Below are 17,452 nucleotides of genomic sequence, written 5' to 3'. Positions count from 1 at the left end.
AGCATTAAAAGTAAACTGATTTCACACTCACCGGATACTACCAGACCAACAATTTGCAGTCCTTTGGGAGAAAAATAAAATAGCATACTTATCCTTTATACTTTGTATTAGTTTGGAAGAACATGGAAACCCTAGTGATGGAGAAACAGACTCATGCCAGAGGCAAGGAAACTATTTAGAAACATGGTTACCATTTAGTAATTCCACTGAGGGGCAGAGCTCATTAGCCAAAAGACTGGTTATACACACACACATACACACACACTCATTCATTAAACAAAGTACTGCATGAAAATAGAGTCCTCTTTGATCTAAGCACATATTAACTGCAGCTTTAAAATACAAAATTTTAATAACATCTGCTAAGGGATAGTGTTAAGAGTAATTTTAGAATTGGAAATGTGTACATGTACTTTATGTACTGTTAGAACCTCAAATGTTGGCATGGCTGTGCCTTCTTTTGGCTTTCTGAGCATACAAGTATCTGCTGAGAGTTTATTAGTGCAAGGGACAGTATTGTGAAAGGCTGAACTGCAGTAGTATTTAAGTCACAATAGGAAGCTAGAGGAGACTCCTGATTTCCATCAGTGTCAGGCAAGACAGTTTCATTTTTATATATATAAAGCTTTCCCATATCTGAAAAGCCACCATTGTTTAAAATAATTGCTGAAAAGAACACCAAAAACAAATAAATAAACCCACAAAATTCAGCCTCTGCCTTCAAGCCACTTTAAATAAATATGAACTCAAAAAAGGTGATTAGGGAGTTCCCGTCGTGGCGCAGTGGTTAACGAATCTGACTAAGAACCATGAGGTTGCGGGTTCGGTCCCTGCCCTTGCTCAGTGGGTTAACGATCCGGCGTTGCCGTGAGCTGTGGTGTAGGTTGCAGACGCGGCTCGGATCCAGCGTTGCTGTGGCTCTGGTGTAGGCAGGTGGCTACAGCTCCAATTCAACCCCTAGCCTGGGAATCTCCATATGCCGCAGGAGCGGCTCAAAGAAATAGCAAAAAGACCAAAAAAAAAAAAAAGGTGATTAGGAAACGAGAGAGAGGGAGAATGATCTATACAAGTATAAAACAGTGAAAGCAAAAAAATTTTTGAAGACAAATTCTGAGTTCATAAGAAAGATAATCATATGGGGAGTTCCCATTGTGGCATAGGGGAAATGAATCTGACTAGTGTCCATGAGGATGAGGGTTCAATCCCTGGCCTCCCACAGTGGGTTAAGGATCCAGCATTGTCACAAGCTGTGGTGTAGGTCACAAATGCGGCTCAGATCTGGAGTTGCTGTGGCTGTGGCACAGGCTGGCAGCTGTAGCTCTGATTCGACCCCTTGGCTGGAAACTTTCATATGCTGCACCTGCAGCCCTAAAGAGAAAGAAAAAAAAAAAAAGAAAAAGAAAAAGAAAGATAATCATATGGACCAAGTGGTCTGGAAAGAGGGAGGAAAAGCCTTGAATTGGAGCCCTACATGCCATCATTGGTTAGTGCCTCTGTGAGAACAGGCCACCTTTGCTGTGCTTCTAAAACCTGGTCTGACACCGTCATGGAACCCAGAACCCACTTGTACTTTAACTTTGATGATGTCCTCCACTGGCAAGTAGCTGGCAATTGTGCTGTTGGTTCATGGATGCTTTTGATAATTAATCCTCTATAACAGGTTAAGTGGCTGTGGCTAATTTCTAAAGCTGAGGGCAATAGCATTGAGCGCCACCTGTGAGCACCAGCTCTTCACGATCAGCCTCTTTTCAAAGATATACCTGAGAAAACACAACCAAGCACATACAAGTGTCCGCTGACCTGCTGACCCGACATGGCTGTAGAATCCTTCTTGACTAGGTCTCACTAGCAGCTATACCAGCTGAATGGAGTTGGAACTTGGGTGAAATTGTGATCTATATTTATCTTCTAGTGTGGCTTTTCAAATCTTATTGGATTTGCCTTCCTTAGCTGAACCTGCTCTCTGTCCTTGATCAGTATCTATCTTAGCCTGTGATATACCTTGGACTGCCCTTTTTTGGGGTCCTGCAGGAAGAGCTTTTAGTTAGGGATGTGTTTGGAGATGGGATTACACAAGTAGCTACAAGGAAAGGAGGAGAAGACTGTAAAGGGCTTAAGAAGGACAACTGGCATACTTCTGAAAAAGCAGATTTGTCAGAACTGTTCCAAATCTGCTGAGCAAAATCTCTGGGGTGGGGCCTAGAAATCTGCATTAAAGCAGTACTTGCAGTGCACATTAAAAACAAAAAAACTTTATTATGGAAATGTTCAAATATATAAAATAACAAAGAAAAGTTTCCTTGTGGTGGGTTAAATTGTTACTGCTGTGGCGAGGATTTAATCGCTGGCCAGGGAACTTCGGCATGCCACAGGTATGCCCTCACCCCCACAAAAGCAAGGAGCACACAATCTTGTCTCATTTAAACTACTCTCTACTCCTCACCCCACTAGATTATTTTGAAGCAAATCTCAGATATCATATCAATGCATCTGCAAATATTTCAGTAGGTATTTCCGAAAGATAAGGACTTAAAAAGCACAACCACAACACCACTTCTGTGTTATCAGCAATCTTCACTTAGTGTTTGTTTCCCCAATTATCTCAACTTTTAAAATATTTATTCAAATCAGGATCCAAATAAGGTCTCACACAATGCATTTTCTTGTGATGTCTTTTGTACCTCTTATAGCCAAACACTGGGATAGACAAGAGCAGCTGCTGATAGTCAGACTAGAAGACCCCTGGACTCTGAGCCTTATTGCAGGACCATTTCTGATGGTTTCAGGGTAGATGACTGAGCGCTCTGGCCATACAAAGAAAATCTTTCTTTTAAAGTTGGTAACAACAACTGAGTGAGAGGAGAGAGTTACAAAGGCACCCTTTAAAGAAGAGCACAGAAGGGTCCTGAGAGTGGCCCAGGGAACACCAAAGGCAGTGAACGGATTGTTGACTGTGCTATCATTTATTGATGGCTTGCTAAGGACCAGACCATGTGCCTAACAAGAGTGGGACATGGAAGAAAACCAATGGTTATTTGTTGAATGAATGAACAAAGCTACTGAATGCTTTACACTGAAACTTCAGAGCAACTGCCACCATTTTGTCATGGAATTTATTATTATCTGTTTTGTAAAATCAAGGTGAGAGTGAAGACTTCAGCTCTCAATCTGTTCCAAGTACTTTATGTATACTATCACCTAATTAATCAGTACAGCAGTTCTATGAGTTAGGTACTATTATCCCCATTTCATACAGGGACAGAATGTAAATAGCCTGCCTAGAACAAAAATTGTCTAGAATACAAATTATAACTGATGGGACTTGATTCAAATCCAAGCAGCCAATGTGGTGAGCAGCAGTATTGGAAGGAGAGGGGGCAGTTCCAACACTTCTCGTCACAGTTTCTTTGCAGGAACAATATGAAAAACATAGGTTCAGAGGCAACTTCTGACTATTGCCTATCCCCTTTACCTCTTCCTGTCACTAACACTACCCCTTCCTTGCCCTGAGAAAGGACAATTCTGCTGCAAGACAAGAAGCAAGAGTTATATAAAACCTCAGAAATCAACGGGAGGGTCTTTGGGCAGACTGATTCAACTCCTTTATTTATTCCTCTAGGATTGACTAAGCACCTACAATGTCCAAAATACTATATAAAGGCTTGGTCCAGACTCTCTGGAACAGCAGTCCTGAAACTTCCTGGAGATGGATGGCAAACGAGTGCTGACTTATTCGGCAGTCTCCCACTTTTTCTTTCTCAGGAATTGTTCTATTCCTCAAGGTGGCAGGAGCAGCAACCTTCGTCCTCGGGTCGCACAAACCCAAGGAGAGAAAAAAAGCACTGCACACAGAGCCATACTGATACCTAGGGAGATGCGTCAGAAACTTGGGACTCAGTCCACCAGGCCTGATCCAGTACAGGCTGCCTTTCTAGGTAGGTAAGAGATAATAGCACTTGCAGAGCCAGGAGCTGAGTCCTCTGGTCCGGCAGACCCTTAAACTCTGGCCCAAACCCCAGTAGGTTTCTGTGCAAAAACCTTTTGAGCTGAATGCATACATTGTCCTCTAACATTGCAAACGTGACAGCTGCCTATTGAATAATTGTTCCGCCTCGGTTTAGAGCAGTTCGTGCGTGCCACAGAGGCATCTTCTGCGCTATAGTTATGCAACCTCACTCGCAGCGGGAGTTATTTCCTGTGCTTCTGGCTGCGCCAGATTCATATAACACGCCTACCCAGGGCTTCAATGGAAGTCGTTCTCCATTAACAACCACGCTAGCTTTTTGAGATGAATGCCCCGCACAGAATACCCCTTGCTCAGTAAGAATCCAAGGTATTTAAACTCTTTCTCCCTCTCTAACACACACACACACACACACACTCCTTCAGTGCATGCAGCTAGGAGACTGCAGCAGTGCAACCAGAGGGACAGCAGGAGGAGCTCTCTTTGTACATGTAGTCCCTTCCCTCCAACCCCCACCAACTAAAGATGAACTCATGCCAGTTCCATTCTTTGCTCTGCAAGGAAAACACACACACACACACACACACACACACACACACACACACACACACACACAGCTGAACAGAGGAGCCTCCATTGCCTCCTTGAGCACGCTGTCATCCTAGCCTCTAGGTTCAAACAACCCGGATATTCCAAAGCGAGTTAAGGGGAGTACCGCGCCGCCACAATGCAACCTCCGGAGCTGCTCCCGGTGCAGCTCCCACCCCCGCCTCCTTCCGCGGCGTGCCAAGAGTTTGGAGCGCGCGCACGCACACGAGCACCGTGCCTGCGTATCCCTCCGCCTCCCTCCTCCTCTCCCCGCTCTGTGGCTCGACAACGATTTGGGAAATGAAGGGAGGAGGGAACTACTTTCCTGAAACTTGCTATGCTGCACACGACTTCGAGTTGCGGTGATTCGTCCTGAGGTCGCAGCTTTTAGCCCTCCTACCCACTACACCCTCACAGCCCGGTCACCCCGCTCGGCCACCCCGCCCCATACCCACTCTGGTTCTCCGGGAAGCTGGCGGTGCGGGGAAATCGCCAGGGACTACTTCGTCTCCTTCTCCCGCGGGCGCCCCCGGTTCGGGCAGCGGCGGCGGCGGAAGGAGCGGGCGGCGTGAGCGCTTCCGCCGCCCCCCTCGCGGCTCCCCTCTGGCGGGCGTGAGGAGCTGACCCGCCGAGCTGCTGCTGGGCGCAGGCTGCTGGGGGACCCGCGGCCGCTCCCTCGCTCTCCCGACGCTTCTCGTGACCCTGCCCCTGGGGCGCGTCGCTCTTCTCCGGCCCGGCTGGGGGCGGTCGGTCCGCCTGCCCCTGCCTCACACGCGTCCCGCCGCCCCCTCCTCCCTCTTCTGGAACCGTCCCGGCCAGAGCGTGTCTGGAGGAATCCGCCGCCCTGAGGCCCCTCGCCCGCTTCTGCTCGTCCGGAAGGACCGGCCCGGTCGCCGCCGGGGACTGAGGGCAGCCGACCGCGAGGCGGGAGATGGTGGGGTGGGCTTCCGCAGGACCGCGCTGCCGCCGCCCGGGTCTGGGCTCGGCACCCCCCCGCCGGCCCCCACCGAGCGGAGCCCTGCTTCCTCCTCGCCGCATCCTTGAGGGAAGCGCCGCCTCTGCTCCTGGGTTCTCCGCCCGCCCGCTCCTTCCTGGCCGGACCCCGCCGCGCTCCACCCCAGTGGCCGGAGGAGCAGCTCTCCAGTCTGCCTTTGCAGCCCCCCTGCCTTTTTTCTTCTCCTCCCACCCTCCCTGGCTTCCTCGGATCTCTTGGCTGGGCGCTGAGGCGGGCGAAGAGGCTGGGGTCGCCACGGTGGAGGTTGTCGCCGCCACCCCCCTGCGGGGGTGGCCGGGGTTCCCGGCTGGGGGGGTACCGTTCCGGGTGAGACATCCACCATGGTGAGGCCCCTGAGCCGCTGCCCCCGCGCCCCCCCGGCCGCCGCTGCCTCTTGCCCCTCGGTGCTGCTGCTGCTCCTGCGTCTGCTGTTGCTCCTCCATCTCCAGATCGGATCACGGTGAGGGAAAGATGAGCGAGGAGACGGCGACTTCTGACAACGAGTAAGCACCTTACTGATCTTGATTACTTACCACCCCTCCCATAGCCCCCTTCCTTGGCACTCCCCCAGACCCCTCAGAGACTTAGGTGCTTGCAACCCTGGAGAGTTCGGTGCATCTTGCTGTGGAGAAAACATTTGTTTTTTTAGCCATTTTATTTAATGGCTGCACCCCACCCCCTCACCCCCACCCCCAGCCTTTAGTTGCTTTCATCTGGGGGAAGGTATTTAGTGTTGGGCTGGGATGGCAATTGTGCGCTCGGGAGATGGAGTGCTGTAGATGCATGGAGGCGGGGTAGAAATTACCCCAGTGCCTGGAAGACCTCTGGCCTGTCCTTTTTCACTTTAGCATGCCGGTCAGCATACCTTGAATATCCGTCCTGCCTCCTTTATAGCAGTTTCTTTCGGAAACTAACGTGTGGGAGCACCTCCTGCCGCAAACTGCTCTTGAATCTTAATTCGATGAGTCAGTGACTCTTAAATACCGATTAAGCCCCCCCCCCTTTTAAACTTGTGACCTGTAGGATTCTTGTAAAAAAATGGGGCGAGGGAAACATTTTAATAATTTAATAGCATTAAGGACACCTTGAGTGTGGGAGATGTTAAACTATACTGTTTTGCCTTGCGAATGCTGGACTTGTCTTTATCAGGAGCGTAGAAGGATTTTGAACGCTCAGCTATAAGGATTTTTATCTCTCTCAGCTGTATTTTGAAACACACCATTTACGTTGATTTAACAGTGTTTACATTGCTGACCTTTTTGATGACTTCATTCATTAACTTCTAGAGCATCCCGGCTTAAGTTCTTGTTTATTTGGGCTGTCCTTATGTTTTCCAAACGAAATACTGTGCCTTTAGAATATTTTGCTTTAACGTAACAGCTGCCTGGAGGAATAATGATGCGGCAACCGCTTTCTGTTGAGACGGGATTTAATTCCATGCTGCTTATTAGCATCCGTTTCTTGTAATTAAATTCAGGTTTTGATAATCTTTGGAGGGTTATAAAGAGTTAAGTGAGTTATAAAGAGTTAAGTGAGTTAGGACTAGTAGGACGCATTCCTTTAAGTAATGTGCATTCCTCAAGTCAGACCTTTTTGAGAGAACTTTAAAGTCCGAAGCCTAGGCTTGTTTAACGTAAAGTAGCTTGAGAAATGCCTTGCAGCGTCCCCCACCCCACCCCCCCCAGCGCTCTCTTCTGCTGAGCGGGTGTGGGAGAAGGTAGATTGCTGCAGTGTCAGTGCAGTCTGGAAGCAGAAGTGGCCGCCATGTTCTCTCTCTTTTTGTGAATCGTTCTCATTTGCATAGCACACTCTTCATTCATAAAAAAATAATTAAACATCCATCACCTTGGACATCTTGAAAGGATTTCCCAAGAAAAAAATTAGAAGCTCAACTGTCTGCCTTGCTGTAGATTTTTGAGTTCAGAAAGTAAGGAGAGTTCGAAGTTATAGGTTAAATTCAAAAATAGACGCACACACAAACAACTACCCCTGTTCTCAGAATGTTGACACAGTTATGTGGGAAATATCAGTTCGGGGAGGTGCTGGGATCACGTGATCGCGTCCATTCATAAAATACCTGGCTGTCCATTCACAGTGCTGTACACTGTCTCACTGCCTTCCGCAGATTAGACCTACTTTGAGAGAGATCAAAAAGTATCTCAGATAACGCAAAGTTAGTAGAGAAAAACTGCTAAAAATCCTGAACAGATTGACGATATTTTTTCTAGTATCGTCTTTTAAGAAAGTAATCTGGATTAAAATGTTAAGCTCTATGTTGGTGGGAAAAGACTAATTACCATATTTAAAGTAAAATATTAAGTATCTTCTTTTTGGATGTAGCTAATAGAAAAACTGATAGGGGAATGTGAATTGACACACGTGTAAAATATAATTTTTAAGTGGGCTCTTTTTTTTTTAACACTTTTCATGAACAGATTGAGAGTGCAAATTTTGGGTGTAGTGATTATCAGTGGATGATACAGCTGTTAGACTGAAAATGAGTAAATATTCCTGGTGATTTAATTCCAAAGATGTTGATGTTTGAAACAACTAATGGCAATTTTTACTGGTCCCATTACCTTTAAAAAATATATGTATATATGTATATATATATACACACACACACACTCAATATGGGTCAATTTGAAAATTATCTCACTCAGCCAGACTTTTAGAATTCTATTTTTGCAAATTTATCCTGTTTTATTGGTAGATATTTCCTTACTAAGGGTTTTGTTATGTTTTGTTAGGTGAAGAATTATATGATTTAGCATGCAATATTTTGCAATGAGATATTCTTCATAGGGACAAACTCTTGGGGGTTTTACTTAAAAATTTTTTTTTATTTTAGTAAGTGGTTTGTTCTTCTGGTAATGAATTTTACCAGCATTGTTTGTTCATTAGCTGAACCCCAAAGAGTGAACTTTTTTGGAATGTAGACTTTATCTTACAAGTTTATATATTTTGTCTTTTAATGTACAGAGTATTGTTTTGAAATGTCACTTTGTTACTTATAATCATATATATTATGAAGAAACAAGAGAGGTAGGTTATGGCAGACGCCCTTAAAGCCTTAGCATAGTTTAAAACTGCTTTGAGATAGGAATTTTATTTGGCCCTCTATGTATTTTTTTCATTTTCTTTTCTCTTTTTTAAATCCACAATCAATAGTTATTTAATTACAGTAGAGAGTGTTCTTAACACTGGAATGTTTTTTTTCACCCAGTTTTGACCTTTAAAAAGAGTGAAAATCACCAATATTTTGGAAAATCATTAACCTTTTCCAGATAGCCGTTGTGATTAAAAAGGCCAGTAAGGCCTTTAGAGGCCTTCTTTTGAAATCATCTGGTACCCGCTCTATTTGAAATTAAGTTCTTTGTAGGGAGATGAATAGTTTTTAGAGGTTGATTGTGAGTATATGTTTAATCAAGAATTACTGAAAGATCTGTTATAAGTCTGTAACACTTTGTCTTATGCAATGCCAAATTTGGGGAAGGATTGGTGAAAATCTCCTTTTCTTCTCCAATCTCCAGTAGGAATTGGAACTGCATTAATAGTGCCATTAAAAAAAACAAATTTCTCCACGCAAGAGTAATATTTTATTTCAGATAGTGTACAAAATTCTTTAAAGTGAATAGGTAATAGCTTATTTGAATTTCTAACATTCAGATATGTAATCAAAACTTTTCATATGGTGTTAATAATCATATTCATTTATTGGATTTTTACTATGTGCCAGGCACTGTGATAAATGCTTTACAAGCATATAATTTATGTATATACATGTATTTTATATAGAGTAGAATTGCATAGTAAGTAGATACTATCTTATCTTAACATATTGTGAACATTTTCCTAGGCCTTTAAATATTCCCTAAAACATAATTTTTAATGGCTACATTATATTCAGTGTGTAATTTTAGTTTTAATTAATCTCCTATTTCTGAACAACTCTGCATTTGCTCCTGAGTTCTATCCTTATCAAAATCTCTTTTTCTCTTGAAATAGTTTAGGAATGGAGTAAAAGAGATGCAGATTTTAAGTTGCTTTATTCTATTAAACCTCCCTCTAGAAAAAAATTTCACTGTATGAGAATTCTTATCCGTTGAAGTGTTCTGTTCTCTTTGAAAAAAATTTTGCCAATTTTAAAGGTGGAAGTGACATCCTGTTCCTATTTTTAAAATGTGCTGGATAGTAAAATAAAATTGATTTTTAAAAAGCAGAAAACTCGTTTTTGGGTAACTGAACTGTTTAAATATATTATAGACAGAATTAATCATACAAAAGCCATTTGTAGATAATTTATTTAACTTTTACCAACTTTTATGCAGTATGGTTTAATGTAAAGAACATTGGAGTTGGAATTGGGAAGTGAATTTACATCCTGACTGTCACTAATTTATTCTGTGATTCTGGGCAAGTGACAGCCTCTGTAGCCCTCAGTTTGCTCAGTTGTAAATCAGGGAATTGAACTAGGCATCATTATGGGCCCTATGCTAAATTTCCCTAACATAATAGTGATAGACACATTGCAAGTCATAAGACTTGTAACATACATATTTCTTAATCAATTTTATTAGATTATTGTAGTTGACATATTTAAGCAAATGAAAGACTTATGGTAGAGATATGGTAGGAAGATGAAGTAGAAGCAGAAATTTTGAAGAGCCAAGATAAATTTGGAAACAGTTGGTGCATTCATAATCTTTTAAGACTTTCTTATTTTGAGCTTAATAGCCATGTGTCTTGAAAATATATATACATCACATATGGAGAACTTTGTAGTGCTCCTCTCCCCTCCCCCTTTTTAAATGAATATGGTCTCTGGATGAATAAGTGAGCAAGAGACTATTGAGCTTAAAATCAACTTGGGTAGTAAGATAACAAGCCTCATACTTTACTTACTGGACAAAGTAAGCCTTTTCATAATATTATGTTAAACATTGAAAGATAATTTCACATTTATTTGGTATAAGAAGTTAACTCATAATGAATTTTTATTCTTTAATATTTAGTTTAATTCACTGTTTCAAGTTTTATGTCATAGCTGCATCTCATTTTAGAGTCCAGAACCAAAATCATTACATATCCGCAAGATGTTGTTTTTGTGGCACTTGGAATGGTTTGAATGGGGGGAACAAAACCAAAAAAACTATTGGTGTCTTTCTGTTTAAACATAGTTCATTGTTTTTGCTAAAGTATAGTTCTAGTAGTGGAACTCAGACTGAGGTGTTAAATTGATTTAGACATAGGGTCTTAAAATTCAGAGTTTTTACTAGTCTCTAACTGAAACTTGACAACTTTCATACTTGAAGGAAACACCAGCAAACTAGCAGCAGTAGAGGTGCCTGTGATAGCGATTACATTAGTAAGTATCCTAGGGCTGGCAAAACAAAGTATCATATGCGTGTCATGGTCATCTTCTCTTAAGGATACTATCATTGGAATAGGAGTTGACTCTACTCCAGTATGACCTTTTCTTAACTAGTTACATCTGCAGTGGCCCTCTTTCTAAATAAGGTCATATTCTATGGTACTGGGGGTTAGGGTCCAACCTAATTTTTGGAAGAATTCAGTTCAGGCTGTAACACCAGTAGAGAAATCAGATTTTTCTTTTCTTATAGTACAATTACTGTTTAGTTTTTATAGATATCTTGAAATAACAGTTAGAGTCATTACTAGTTTGAAATTATTATAGCTATTAAACCGTTGTTAGAGCTTATATTTCAATATGTTAATACAAAAACATGAATTAGTATATCAGGTTTAAAATACTTGATAATTATTTCAATATAATTTACTTCTTTGGTAATTTTAAGTATTTTGTTTTAAGCCTTTTATATTCTGAAGAAGGGGTCATCGGCTTCATCAGACTGCCAGAGGTCCATGGCACAAAAGGTTAAAATCCCCTGCTATAGACTGAGGCCCTGAAGGCTGAACCCACAGAGAGTGGTATAAAATCAGAAGATTTAGAAACATGAAGGATAAGATGAACAAGTGCAAGATAGTGCTAACAGTTCCAAAGGAAGAGATAATAGGGGAGAGGAAGTATTCAGAGATAATGGCTAAGAATTTTCAAAAGGTAACAAATTAAACCCAATTCAGTGAATTAAAAACAACAAAGCCTTACAGTCATATTGGGTTTATCATAAGATTGCAAGAATGTCAACTTAAGAAAATCAGTGTAGTTTAATCACGTTTGAAGATTAAGGAAGAGAAATGGTACAGTTTTAAATGTCAGATTGTCATTTATCATTGCCCATAGTATGGAAGTAAATGTCCATAATTTATAGATTTATAATATAAATGTTCATAGAGATTTTATTATTTTTCCGCTTCTTAATTTTTCTGATTTAAAATGAGAGTATTGGATTTGATCAACTTTAGTGTTTTAGTTTAAGAATCCTAAGTGATTTTCTTTGTACTTCTGAAATCCACATTTAATAGATTATTCATGTTACTTGTAAATGTAGGATTGACTTGTAGAAATTACCTTGTATCTGAAGTTTTAAAATCACCTAGGAAAGAATAGAGTACAAAGAATAAGCTTTGGTAAATTTAAGAGTAATTGGAAATTAAATTTTAATCTAATATCAGTTTTGTTATTTTACTTTTAAATGTCATCTGTGAAACAGGGATTATAATATAAAGGCCATTATGACTTGGAATGTAGAATATAATTGTTTTCCTGGTAATATACAATGATATTATTGCTTATGATTAAATGCAGTTTATCTTTACCTAGTTAGAGATTACTTTCACAAATGCATGGTATTTACTAATGGCTTCTCTGTTTTTAGTATGCAGTAGTTGGATTACCAAAATTTGGATGGAATTTAATGAACTGTGACTTTTTAAATGCCTTTTTTTTTTCTTCAGAGTTCTTGTAGTTTTTAACCACATTAGAACATTAATGATTAACTTTGGCATAAAATCATGAAAGTTTTTTTTACTGTTCTATTGTGAATTACATTGATATTTTGAGATTGGAATTAGGTTTCAATTCTGGGTTTGCCCCCGTAATGATATGTAAAAGCATTTCAGAATTTTAGTTACTGAGTTGTATATGTGGTTTTCTTAGTTTTTCAGTGCGGATACCATTAGTGACTTTTTCTTCAAGGATTTTCAGTTCTAGTGACATTTGAATGCCTATTAGGTAGGCACTTGACTTTTTTTAGATCTGGAGATATAAAGATGAGTAAAACCTCTTAACTGCTTTCACTGTCCAACAAGGAAACTAGATCCCTCTGAAATGTGCTGAGTGTTTTGCTTATGAAGTTCTTCAGGGCTCAAGAAGAAAGTAATTCTCCCTTTGGTGGTTGGCACAGTGGGAGTAGCATGTGAAGGAAGACTTCAGAAAAAAAGATGTCATTTTAAGAGTCAGCCAGAGATGGGGGCAATGGAAGGAGGACAGGCATTCCAAAAAGAGGGGAGAAAAACAAAAACAAGCATAAAGGGAGAAAAGGTAAGTTTGAAGAAAAGCAGCAGCTTTTTGGATATACTTGTTTGGAGGAGCAGGGGAAAGGGAATAGGAAAAGTGTTGGGGGGCCAGATTGCCCAGTAGTCTAGATTTGTGCTTAAGTATGTATCAGCCTCCTTGGGACAAAGGGTGGTGGGTAGGCCAGATGAATGTGACAGAAGTTCCTGGAAATCAGTTTTTCTTGCAAAATTGAGGAAACTTTAACTCGTCAGTAATAACACTAATTTTAAACAGTATGCCCATTAATTTTTCAGACAAAGCACTAATTGTTCAAAGAAAATTTATTCTTTGAGTTACCCTTCTTCATGCCTCACCACAATCTTAGGTCAGTAAGGATACTTGATGAAGGTACCAGCTTAAGTCTTGATCATGGAGGCAGTGGGGAACTGTTATTTTAATTAAATGAGGGGGTGATACCAAGTTTGTGTAGGAAGCTGAATACTGGGACTTGATTGGACAACTGATAAGGAGAAGAGAAGGAACTGTAATTAATGGGGAAGATGTAATAAGGCAAAAAAAAAAAAAAACAGGTGAAAGTAGTGCATTTGGAACTGTTGGGTATGAATTTGAGGCAGTTCAGATGTCCAGTGAGTATGATTACTTCAGTGGATGTGAAGGAAGGAGTAGGAAGAGTGCAGGATGGCTTTAACGTTTTAAATTTGGGCTGCCGTGAGCTTTTAAATGAAGTGGGAAGAGGCAAGAGAATTTTTTAATGGGAAAATAATTTTGATCTTTTAAAATTTGTGGGTATTCACCTAGGTATCAATTAGAAAACATCTCATAAGTGTTTGAAGTGTAGGTTCGGTGCCCACAGAAGGTTAAGAGAGTAGAATTCGTGGTGACTTGAGCATATGTAATACAGGCATACCTCATTTTAGCACACTTCATAGTTACTGTGTTTTCTACAAAAAGAAGCAACTTTGCATTGAGCAAATCTATTAGTATCATTTTTCTAACAGCACTTGCTCACTTTGTGTCTCATTGTCACATATTGGTAATTCCCATAATATCTCAAACTTATTGTATTTGTTCTGGTAATCTTTGATGTTACTGTGACTTGCTGGAGGCTCAGATGATGGCTAGCTTTTTTAGCAATAAAGTATTTTTTAATTAGGGTATATACTTTTTTTTTTAGGCATAGTGCTATTGCACACTTAGTAGATTACAGTATAGTGTAAACATAAGAGGGAAACCAAACATTGATGTGACTGACTCACTTTGTTTCAGTGATCTGAAACCAAACCTGCAGTATCTCCAAAGTATGCTTTTAGTTCCAGCCAGTGGGAAATGGCCCAAGGAGGATATTAAGTAGTAATAGAAAGGTGAACAGTGAGAAACAGCAGTGTTTTTAAGGAGAGTGAGAAGAGACATCAAAAGACTGAAAAGTCTTGTAAGATATGAAAATTCAGAGAGAAAGTATGAAAGACAAAATGGGAAGTGATGAAGTGGAGACAGCAAAAAGTAAGATTATGTTTATTCAGGAGGAAGTGAGGGGTTGAAATTATCTGTTGGATGAGGTGATGTCAGTAACGGAGAGGAAGAATAAAAAAGTTTTAAGGCAAGGTGGATAATTGGGAGAGGAAAGCCCAGGAAAGAGGAATCTATCAAATTGTTTTACTGCTTGTGTTAGATACTGTGCTAGATTTAATCCTTCTAATGACCATGTGAGCTAAGTATTATCCATAGTTTACAGATGAGATAACTGAGACTTAAGAGAGGTTTAGTAACTTGCCCACAGCCACACAAGGGAGTAAGTTGTGTAGAACTGAGATTCAAATTGCACTGTATTTATACCACACTGTACATCATATTTAATGACCAGACTAAGTTTTAAAGAAAAAAATAAGCTTGAAGTGATAGGTAGACAGAATTGACAGCCATTTTGAAGGATTGGACTGGAAGTTTTGGTAAAGTTAACGTGTGTAGAATGGAAGTGAGGAAAATTGAAGATTTTGATCAAAGAATGCAGACTCCAAAGTGATAACATAGAAGATTAAAGTAGAAATAGGTTGTTGGTATAGAAGAACCAGAATCTGCTAGGATATTTTATTTTATTTTATTTATTTATTTATTTTATTTATTTTTTTGTCTTTTTGCTATTTCTTGTGCCGCTCCCGTGGCATATGGAGGTTCCCAGGCTAGGGGTCGAATCGGAGCTGTAGCCACCGGCCTACGCCAGAGCCACAGCAATGCAGGATCCAAGCCGCGTCTGCAACCTACACCACAGCTCACGGCAACGCCGGATCCTTAACCCACTGAGCAAGGGCAGGGACCGAACCCGCCAACCTCATGGTTCCTAGTCGGATTTGTTAATCACTGCGCCACGACGGGAACTCCTGCTAGGATATTTTAAAAGGTCAGTAGTATGGCTGGTTAAGTTGCTGGGTTGATACTGGAAGTTGAGGTGGAGAAGAATCCTGAGCCAGCACCAGTGTGTTTAATAAGTGTGAGATGAGCTGCTCGAAGTGGGGTATGAATGTTGACACCTGCCTCTACAATTTAAAGAGATAGGAGTAAGGATTTTAGAATTGGACATTGAAAAAGGAGGGTATGAGGGGAAGGAGGCTAAGAGAAGGGCTCAGATGGGAAGAGTTGAGAGTATTGGAAATGATAGGATCTCATGTAATAAAGGTCCTATCAGGAATGAGAGGGGTTGGGAATTAGGAAGTAGAAAAGAAGATAGACATGTGAATAAATTATCCAGATTTGGATTTTATTAAGAACTTTATGGGGTTTTTTTGAAAGGCTAAGATATTGACTGATAATTGTAGGGCTTTGTCCAAATAAATTATATTGTCTTTGACAGAAGGTTTTGTATTTTAGGGGTATTACAGTCCTAATATCATTAGAAAAGGCCTTTTCAAAACAAAACTCACTAATTGAATTTTTACAATTAACTTGGTGTTCACAATTAACATGATCCTGTGGTTATTGATGACTGTTGCATTAAGACTTTGGCAAATTACATAACTTGTCTTTGTGTTTGATTCTCCATCTGTAAAGCTAGGATAACATGTCCCTACTTCAGAGGGCTATTAAGATAAAATGAACCTCCTCTCCTCCCAATAACATTTTTGGGTTGGAGATAAGAGAATATTAAAAAAGAACTTTCAGTTCTTGAGGACCAAGGTACTATGTTCATGAAATAATCAGTACTTATTTTCATTTAGCCTGAAGGTAGGGTTACTTTAAAAAACAAATAAACACACAAAAAAAACCAAATTGACCTTTATTTATTGTACTAAAGTCTGAGGGTTACTTTTTAAAAATGATTATTGACCTTCTGAAAAATTGTATTTCGGTTTAAATGTTAGAAAGAAGCTTTTTAGGAAAACTTAAAATCTGAGAAATCTGAACATTCCAACAAACAGAAAATAACGTAAATCTATTTTGTGAACATTTTAAAAGCAGTTTTAATACCTGAGTCCGTTTTGGAAGTACATATAAATAGACTTGACATCTCTCCATCAATTTCACTGGAAAAAGCTATCTTTCTTAGAGTTGAATGAAGGAGCTTTCAAATTATTTCAAATATGGAACACAGAAGTCTACTTCATGGGAGAAGGGTAGAGGAAGATTTTTTTCAGGTTATTAAAGATTCAGATATTTAATTTTTTGCAATTGTAATCAACTAGTATCACTGTTAACAGGTGAGTTAGGCTAGATTGGCTAGCTAGAAGTTCATTGCTTGTGGTTTAGTGCTGACTTTAATTTGAACACCTAAAGGTCTGTAAGGTTATGTTCATTTTATAGTCATCAACAACTGAAGCAAAAATTTGTTGATATTTTGATTTAGCCTATGCTTAGCATTATTCTGAAACTATAATTTGATAATTCAAAAATAATAGCCTTAGGAACATAATTATTGAAACTTGGTTTAGTCATGAATTTGAAGTTGTTTATGAATCAAGATCTTGAATGAACATAAATCAGGAACTTAAAAATAAGATGAAAAATGTATATGCTTTTTCTCTTGAGAATTATTGATCCCCAAAATAAAACTTAACTTAGTAAAAGCTAAGAAATTATAACAAATAATTTTAATAAGTAGTATATCAAATTAAGGTAGTCTTAAACTCTGTATTATGATTATTTCCAAAGGAAAGGCGAGACACAGGAGATGAATGAGTGAGACAAGCTAGCCTCTAATCACCTTAGTTTTCCTTAGCTGTTTTTCCTTATCTTGATACTTTAGGAGAGAGCAAACTTAGCTTCTAAGTGAGCTGAAAAGAAAAAGAATTTATCTGATGTTATATAGACCCTATTGTTGTTGAGTCTGAAACTGTGAAATGCCTCCTAGGTTCCAGCATACATCAAATAAAAGTAGCTTGATTTAAATAATTACTGGCTAACTTCTAGTCTTTCCATTTTTGCATTTACCCTGTCTCAAGTAGATTTAGCTAGGTAATTAGGAAAACAGTGAAAC

At 39.9% G+C, this 17,452-nt stretch overlaps 2 protein-coding genes across 5 annotated transcripts in view; one reads left to right on the top strand and one right to left on the bottom strand.

The window, feature by feature from the left end:
- The window catches only part of LOC106506784 (basic salivary proline-rich protein 2-like), a 120,974-nt gene extending 114,985 nt beyond the window's left edge, over nucleotides 1-5,989 (bottom strand). For all 3 annotated transcript variants that reach the window (XR_002345566.1, XM_021098035.1, XM_021098041.1), the window contains exon 1: nucleotides 5,008-5,989. Coding sequence is in view for 2 of the 3 variants with exons in the window: in XM_021098035.1 (XP_020953694.1) it covers nucleotides 5,008-5,989 (982 nt within the window). In the remaining variant the exon portion in view is untranslated. The remainder of the gene's footprint in view (nucleotides 1-5,007) is intronic.
- Nucleotides 4,875-17,452, top strand: part of SPRED1 (sprouty related EVH1 domain containing 1) — a 113,623-nt gene continuing 101,045 nt past the window's right edge. The window contains exon 1 of one of the 2 annotated variants that reach the window (XM_003121622.6): nucleotides 4,875-6,049. In XM_003121622.6, coding sequence (XP_003121670.3) covers nucleotides 6,018-6,049 — 32 coding nt within the window. In that variant the 5' untranslated portion in view covers nucleotides 4,875-6,017. The remainder of the gene's footprint in view (nucleotides 6,050-17,452) is intronic. The other variant, XM_013985631.2, reaches the window with a different exon arrangement.

Source organism: Sus scrofa, chromosome 1, assembly GCF_000003025.6.
Source record: "Sus scrofa isolate TJ Tabasco breed Duroc chromosome 1, Sscrofa11.1, whole genome shotgun sequence".
Taxonomy (NCBI): domain Eukaryota; kingdom Metazoa; phylum Chordata; class Mammalia; order Artiodactyla; family Suidae; genus Sus; species Sus scrofa.
This window is presented reverse-complemented; position numbering and strand designations above follow the sequence as displayed.